Source organism: Zeugodacus cucurbitae, chromosome 3 (genome assembly GCF_028554725.1).
Source record: "Zeugodacus cucurbitae isolate PBARC_wt_2022May chromosome 3, idZeuCucr1.2, whole genome shotgun sequence".
Lineage (NCBI taxonomy): Eukaryota > Metazoa > Arthropoda > Insecta > Diptera > Tephritidae > Zeugodacus > Zeugodacus cucurbitae.
The window spans coordinates 25,571,437-25,580,112 of NC_071668.1; the positions used below are offsets into that span (position 1 = coordinate 25,571,437).

Below are 8,676 nucleotides of genomic sequence, written 5' to 3' on the forward strand. Positions count from 1 at the left end.
ATTATTGAAATATAACAACACTTCTTAATATGTTGAACATAAATGCAATCATTGTTTTTATATCGGAAATGTACAAGTTGATACGTGCTGTAGTGATGAGCGACTCTTCACTACCGGTGATTTTTAGCATATAACAACTGCGATCAATTTTTGTAAATAGCAGGGAATTACAATCGCAGTGCTTGTTCAATAATGTGAGTTCGATCACAGCAGTTCAGTGTTTCACAATAGCAATATAAAATCACAGTGATTTAAAGATAACTGTATAATTTTAAGTACTTACTTTGTTTCTTCACTCACCTTCGTAAGGAAGATTGGTAAATGTTTTTAAAATAAGGAAGCGCAAGTATTTATTCTGCTGTAATAATTGAATTTATAAAATGATTATGACAATTTTATTTATTTAAAATACGACGGAGGGCGGAGAATATTCGCTGATCGGGTGACCGGGAATGCGGAATCTCAAAACGATAAAAGAGAAGTGGGGTTCGGGTCGCATTGCACGTCCCTTTTGTTTGTTGTGTTCGGATGTGCAGTGTGATGTCATCGTGTAGTGTCATCATGTAGTTTCCTCTTGAGTGAGGTGGTGAGTGTGGTGAGTGTGCAGTGTTAGAGTTGTAAGATTGCTGATAATGGTTATTTCGTAATGGTGAAGTTGGCGAGTGTCAGTGTTATATGTTGAGATGCATGGAAGACCGAAGCTCATACATATATTGGTACAATTGGAATTCGGAATCATGCAGCTGAGTCAACAGACAATTATGAAATGCTTATCGTAACATTCCATATATATGTATTCATAAGTATATATTACATAGTTTATTTCACTTTAAGCATAAAAATATAAAAGTTTAATCCATGCAGCAGAAAGTGTCAGTCTTAATTCAACACCCAATCGGTTAGCGCAACTCGCAGAAAAATGTTTCGCTTCGTTTTCATTATTTTGTTGCATTACATATTAATATTCCAAATCGGGTCTAGTTTTGGTCATCGTGACGATGGAAGTACGGTGTGCGATTGCAATTGTAATTGTGATCTGAAAATAGAAGTCGTTAATGGTGAACTCAACGAAAATGTGCATGAGAGCGATGATAAAATCGACACTAAAGCATCGAACATCGAAAAGCATTTACTTGCGAATCGGTAAAATTGATTAACTATTTATTTCAGTATCTTTCTATACTCTCGCAACAAAAGTTGCTAAAGAGAGTACTATATTTTGTTCGCATAACGGTTATTTATATATACATATATTTGGCGTAGAAACCGCTTTAAGCGATTATAGCCCAATCCACCAGAGGGCACCACTCGTTCCTCCTTTTTGCTCTTTGGCGCCAACTGAAACTACCAAGTGAAGCCAGGTCACTTTGCACTTAGTCTTTCCACCGGAGTGGAGGTCGTCCTCTTCCGCGGCTTCCTCCAGCGGGTACTACATCGAACACTGTCAGAGCTGGAATGTTTTCATCCATTCGGACAACATGACCTAGCCAGCGTAGCTGCTGTCTTTTTATTCGCTGAACATTGTTCCATCTTCTGCGGTATTCGCCGTTGCCAATGTTCAGAGGACCATAAATCTTACGCAAAACCTTTCTCCCGAAAACTCCAAGAGTCGTCTCATCGGATGTTGTCATCGTCCACGTTTCGGCGCCATACATAAGGACGGGAATAATGAGCGACTTGTAGAGTTTGATTTTTGTTCGTCGAGAGAGGACTTTACTTTGCAATTGCCTACTCAGTCCAAAGTAACACCTGTTGGCAAGAGTGATTCTGCGTTGGATTTCAAAGCTGACATTGTTGGCGTTGTTAACGCTGGTTCCCCAGTAGACGAAACTATCTACTACTTCAAAGGTATGACTGTCAACAGTGAAGTGGGAGCCAAGCCGCGAGTGCGATGACTTTTGTCTTGTCCTCATTCACCACCAGACCCATAAAGTCTTCTTTATAAAGTCTGGAAAAAGCAGAACAAACGGCGCGGTTGTTGTTTCCGATGATATCGATATCATCGGCATACGCCAGCAGCTGTACACTCCTGTAGAATATTGTACCTTCTCTATTTAGCTCTGCAGCTCGCAGTATTTTGTCCAGCAATAGATTAAAGAAGTCGCACGATAGTGAGTCAGAAGCTTCGTTTGGTATCGAACGACTCGGATAGGTCCTTCCCGATTCTTAAGGCGCTTTTGGTGTTGCTCAACGTCAGTTTACATAGCCGTATTAGTTTTGCAGGGATATTAAATTCAGACATCGCGGCATAAAGGCAGCTCCTTTTCTTAAAATCACCATTTTGTGAGTATCTATTCTTCTCTCTCTGGTCTTTTCCAAGATTTGGCGCATGGTGAATATCTGGCCCATTGTCGATTTTCCAGGTCTAAAGCTATACTGATAAGGTCCAATCAGTTCGTTGACGGTGGGCTTTAGTCTTTCACACAATACGCTCGACAAAACCTTATATGCGATATTGAGGAGACTTATACCACGGTAATTGGCACAAATTGTGGGGTCTTCGTGAGATTCCAATCGTCGGGCATGCTTTCTTCCGACCATATTCTACAAAGAAGCTGATGCATGCACCTTATTAGTTCTTCTCCGCTGTATTTGAATAGCTCGGCCGGTAGTCCATCGGCCCCCGCCGCTTTGTTGTTCTTCAAGCTGGTAATTGCTATTCGAATTTCTTCATGGTCGGGTAATGGAATATCTATTCCACCGTCATCGATTGGTGGATCGGGCTCGCCATCTCCTGGTGTTGTACTTTCACTGCCATTCAGCAGGTCGGAGAAGTGTTCCCTCTATAATCCTAGTATGCTCTGGACATCGGTTACCAGATTACCTCCTCGGTCCCTACATGATAATGCTCTTGTATTGAAACCTTCTGTAAATCCCCTCATCTTTTCATAAACTTTTCGAGCATTACCCATGTCTTCCAGCTTTTCATACTCACGCTTTTCGGCCTCTTTATTTTTACGTCTGCAAATGCGTCTCGCTTCCCTTTTCAGTTCTCGATATCTATCCCATCCCGAACGTATTGTGGTCGTTCGCAACGTTGCGAGGTAGGCACTCCTACTCCTATTCCACTGCGGAATGACAACCTCATCGTACCAACTGGTTTTTTGGCGTTGCCGGAGACCAATTGTTTCTGGTACTACAGACAACCATATTTCGGGCCCCAGTGAAGTCGATCAGCCCCAGGCCGTTTGGCGATGTTTCGTCATGGAGGCTGAATTTTCCAACTGTTGTGCCAAAGACACCTTCTTTACCCGCCCTGGCGTTAAAATCGCCAAGCACGATATTGACATCGTGGCGGGGGCAGCGCTCATAGGTACGTTCTATCAGAGAAACGTTCGCTCAGAGAAAACATTTTTGGTCACATCGTCCTTCTCTTCCGTTGGGGCGTGGGCGCAAATCAGCGATATGTTGAAGAACCTCGCTTCGATGCGGATTGTGGTCTTGGTGACGGAGTCTCTCTCCCACCACAAATCCAACACCAAATTTGCGCTCCTTTATATGGCCGCTGTAGTAGATGTCACAAGGACCCACCTTCTTCCGTCCTTGTCCCGTCCATCGCCCTTCTTGGATGGCGGTGATGTCAGCCTTTAGTTGTATGAGGACATCAACCAGCTGGGTAGAGGCACCTTCCCAATTAAGGGTCCGGACATTCCGTTTCACAACCACGCCTAGTTCCTATATACCAGAAATTTAAAGTCCATCTGAATCGTTTACTTTACAATATATAAAGTAAGCACTAGTGAAGATATCGGAACATAAATTTGCAAAAATACTGCATAAAAAGAGTGGCATCGCCCTTCTAAAAATCGTCGAAATCGGTCCATAAGTTTTCAAGACCCTATATATCGAATATGAGGACATCAGTGCTTCTAACAAATTTTTTACTGAAAATATAGGTAAGCCTTTCAGTTATTTTGAAGAAATTCAGAGGGAATATGTTTCTTATAATAATATGTCTCCGTGTCGAATATGTGGGTCAAATTGTGAGTAATATTAATAAAATTAAATAAATAAATTGCGAAAGTATAAAGTGTTCGGTGACATTCGAACTTAGCCCTCCCTTACTTGTTAAGTAGTATTAAAGTCTACATAAAGTACATAAACATATATATGAAGTTGTACTCTTAATCATTATCTCTTTATTTCAGTGTATCAAAACCGTCTAGTTGTATGGAAGCAGCAGCTAACAGCTCGAAAAGTGGCATTTTTAAAATACAATTAAAAAATACTGATGTCACCGACTTGGAGGTGTTTTGTGAAAATGACGTTGCTTCTGGTGGATGGTTAGTTATACTACGGCGTCGAAGTACCTCTGTGAATTTTAATAGAAGTTGGCATGACTATAAAGAGGGATTTGGCGACTTAACAGGAAACTATTGGATCGGTTTGGAAACCTTGCACGCGCTCACCAGCAGCTGTCAGCAGGAATTGTATGTTCAAATGAAAGCAAGCAATGGTACAGTATACTACGCAAAATATGCAGAATTTCATATTGCTTCTGAGTCAGAAAGCTACGCTTTGAAGAGATTGGGTAATTATAGCGGAGATGTTCGTGATTACCTCAGATATAATTTGGGAATGAAATTTTCAACGATTCATCGGGATAATGATAATTGGTCCGTGAGTTGCGCACAATTAGCGCATGCCGGTTGGTGGTTTAACGGTTGTAGTAAAGTGTAAAGCATTGTATTTATTAAGGTGTATGATGATAATATATCTTTTGTTTTACAGTTTGCTAACTGCAGTCTACGATCAAGATAGTCATTTATTCTGGGGTGGCATAAACTTATCATTTGCGCAAATGATGATACGACCAACACAAAATTGCCTTAACCAGTTGAGGTTGAGCGAATTAAATTAACGTGTCTAAAGAAATTGTATTTGTGTTATTAATCAAAATGCGTTGTGTATCACAAGAATTATGTGAATTAATTTGAAAATATACATATGTATATTCCAACTACTAACCTTTTAAATGTGTATTTTTTATAGTTTAATAGCACATCGGAATTTCACAGACTAAGGTATGGTATGTCCTACGACATAGGTATGGCATGTTCAGCTGCTGAAGCCGCAATAACAGCTACAAACTCATATGCTAGGCAGTTTACAATATCTATTTATATCAATAAAAGAGGAAGTAAAATTAAAGTCTATTGATTAAACTAAAGGGATAATTGCCGCCCGAATCTTAAGGATCGGCTCAACTTTTTATGATCAACTGGAAGTTCATATAGCCCTTAAAGATTACCCATACCACATTACGTGTAATAATAAGGATTCGAGTAAATGTAGTGCAATATGGGATAAAAATAAAAGAAGATGAAGTTAAAAATTTTTCAAAAACTGTGTCAGCAAGTAAGTTAAAACAAATTAATTATACTCTTAGTTCAGAAATTTCATTATCATTGAAAATTTAATACTTATCAAACAACAATTGTTATTCAGTGCATAATTGTTGTGCACAGCCTCGACGAAGTCTATAAGAGAATTCCGGCCGCGAACAGGTTCAAATGATTATGAGATCATAGAATATTGTTAAAAGCCAATTTTTGGAACTCCTCCACTCAACATAAAATGTGATCTTACTTACGAGTTGCACAGAATTTTTTGTCTGAGTGAGATGTGAAAGGGATTTGCATGAAGAATGCGAGTCTACCGGATTTCCTTTTATCACTGATTTGCTCATTTTCGATATCTGGGACATTGAACGGTTATTTTCCAATTTTTTGAACGGGCGATGACTACATGCAATGTTTTAATGAAATATTTGTGCAAAGTTTTGCTCCGCTATCGTCATTGTTGCTGAAAGTAAACGATTAAGATGGACTTCAAAATTGTATTATAAAGAATTTGTGTCGTAATTGTGAACTGATTTCGTCCATTTTCAAATAATAACGAAGGGATGCCAAAACAAGTATGGAAGGGCTAAGTTCGGGTGTACCCGAACATTTTATACTCTCGCAATTTGTTTATTTAATTTTATTAATATAATACACAATTTGACCCACATATTCGTCGTATATATATATATGGTGGAAGGTTGGAAACCCAAATATTAGGTATATTCGAGTTAGGTAAGGTTATGACCCGATTGCTCTCATTTTTGGCACGCAGACATATTATTAGAACAAAAATATTCCCTATGAATTTCTTCAAAATATCTGAGAGACTTACTCATATTTTCGTTAAAAAATGTATTAGAAGCAATGAGGGCCTCATGTTCGATATATGGGGCCTTAAAAAGTTATGATCCGATTTCGACGATTTTTAGAAGGGCAATGCCACAGTATAAATGCAGTTTCAATATCTTCACTAGTGCTTACTTTATATATTTGTAAAGTAAACGATTCAGATCGATTTCACAGTTCTGGTATATAGGCAGTAGGCGTGGTTGTGAACAGATTTGGCCTATTTTCACAACATATCATTGGGATGCCAGGAATATATTACGATCCGAATTTCATTGAAATTGGTCGAGTAGTTTCGGAGGTATGCTTTCTGATCCACAAGAAGCATGCCCATTTAAAATTTTGTATACCAATTTGGATGGAGCCCTTCTGTACCTTCTATATAATGAAATTTAAAGTTTCTGCTGTTCTTCCTTATTGAATTAAAACATTTTTAGTGGTTTATAACATAACTTTGTATGGGAGATGGGCGTAGTTATAGTTCGATTTACTCAATTTTTGGACTGTATAAGGTAGTACCTAAAATAAAAGGCTCTGGAGAATTTGAATAATATAGCTCTTGTGGGTTACGAGATATATACAAAAAACTTGGTAGATGCGGGGACGCGTCCACTTCCTCAAAAAAATTACATCCACATATTCCCCTTCATAGTGCGATCTTTTGTTCCAAATTTTACTTTCATATCTTAATTTACGGATTAGTTATGGCACTTTATGTGTTTTCGGTGTTCGCCATTTTGTGAACATGGCAGGGTCCGATTTTGCCCATTTTCGAAAGCAACCTCTCACGGTCTCAAGGAACATGAGTGCCATGAATCCTACAGAGTTTCAAATATTTATCCGTTGCACGGACGAACTGACAGTCAGACATCCGGATTTGAACTCCACTCGTTACCCTGATCACTTTGGTATATGTAAATAACTCTTTATCTAACTCGTTTAGTTTTGTGTGTTACAAACAACAGTTATGTGAACAAAACTTTTATACTCTCGTAGCAACTTTGATTCAAGAATATAAAAATGTTATGAAAGTGGGCAGCGCGACGCCCTTCCTTATACCAACTTATGTGCACCTAAATTGCATAATTTTATGTAACCCTAATTGGTTGATTTATAACTAGTACCATACTAGTTTCCATTAAACTAACATCAGTTTAGTTACTAAATTCTCTCCTACAGAGTTTCGAATATTCACATACATTGCTACAATTATACAAGGCAACAATTATTTAGTAGTCGTAGACGTGTGTGTGAGTGTATCAACTGCAATTGTCCTCTTATTTAACTTCATATTGGCAATTCCATATAGAAATGGATGTAAAATCATTTTGCATATTAAATTAGAATGCTTGGAAATAATTAAACAGTCAACATTTCTGATGCGAGTAATAACCAAATAATTCAATTCACACAAACAACGACAATACATGTGGCTGCAAACGAAGCAGCCTGCAAACTGACCGTCAGCACTGACACAATTTATGTATTATATTTAACTGTAGATTTATCAAATAACCAATTTTCTGTCATTCTGCTATTGTGTCCTAGGCACATCTTCAATGGCTTGATACTCGTTCGCCTCAAGAGAGTTTGGACTAATGCATGCAAGATGCATATCGAAAGACTATTAGGCTTATGCAAAAACTTCAATTAAATGCTGCTACAGCACCAAATGTAAATCTCATTAAAAATATGTTTTATAATTAAAAGCCTTAGTTAGAACAATTCAAGAGAATTGGAAAGGAAGCAGAATAGTTATATGACAAGTAGATATCAGCATGTATCTGTATGTATTATATACATCTATACTATATACGTATATGGTAGATATGTTCGCATATCTTGTTATTTGCACATGTCAAAATATTCATGTATATGATATGTATTTGCCTAACCCACTATGGCCTAACGATAACTAAGTTCACTGTGAAAATGCACACCTTAGGCTAGGGATGGCCATTAAAAAAACATCGAAACTTGACATCGGTGTTATGCGATGCATCGATGTTTTTATTCGAAGTATCAAAAATATTTAAAACATTTCTTTAAAAATATTAAAACTGCAATGTTTACGAGATATTACTTATGCAAGTTCCGAAATAATTAAAGACAAGTAAGGAAAATCTAAGTTCGGGTGCAACTGTACATTTTAAACTCTCGCTATTTATTGAAGAAATTTTATTACGACAACACACAATTTGACCCATATATTCGACATGAAGTTCAAAAGAATAACGAGAATCATCATATATAGTATATGGGGACTGTGGTAATTCCTGAACCGATTTCACTCATATTCACCACCAAGGTACGATATATCCCAGACTATATATGCTCACTTGATTTTACTAAGATATCTCACATATTAACCGATATATGCGGTATAAAGTCCTCCGGAAGTTTGATAATCCGAAAATGAGGTATATGGGAGCTAGGGGAAGTAATTACCCGATTTTAACCATTTTTGGTACAGCGACACACAATT

The 8,676-nt window shown here is 37.8% G+C and overlaps 1 protein-coding gene across 2 annotated transcripts; it reads left to right on the forward strand.

Annotated features, from left to right (window-relative positions):
• The first annotated feature begins 853 nt into the window (after window positions 1-853).
• On the forward strand, window positions 854-4,976 carry LOC105214753 (angiopoietin-related protein 1). 2 transcript variants are annotated; one of them, XM_011188357.3, is made up of 3 exons: window positions 854-1,143; window positions 4,149-4,669; window positions 4,732-4,976. In XM_011188357.3, the coding sequence occupies exons 1-3, from the start codon at window positions 920-922 to the stop codon at window positions 4,737-4,739; spliced, it is 753 nt and encodes a 250-aa protein (XP_011186659.2). In that variant the 5' UTR covers window positions 854-919; the 3' UTR covers window positions 4,740-4,976. The 2 variants fall into 2 exon arrangements, with proteins under 2 accessions (XP_011186659.2, XP_011186658.2); XM_011188356.3 differs by having other exon boundaries at window positions 855-1,143; window positions 4,149-4,676.
• The last annotated feature ends 3,700 nt before the right edge of the window (window positions 4,977-8,676 follow it).

What these genes read in the sequence shown, in the direction of transcription:
- LOC105214753 (XM_011188356.3), top strand. Translation starts at nt 920, where the DNA reads ATGTTTCGCTTCGTTTTCATTATTTTGTTGCATTACATATTAATATTC. An exon ending in AAGCATTTACTTGCGAATCG is followed by an intron (nt 1,144 to 4,148) that starts GTAAAATTGATT and finishes TCTTTATTTCAG; the next exon opens with TGTATCAAAACCGTCTAGTT. An exon ending in TTTAACGGTTGTAGTAAAGT is followed by an intron (nt 4,677 to 4,731) that starts GTAAAGCATTGT and finishes TTTGTTTTACAG; the next exon opens with TTTGCTAACTGCAGTCTACG.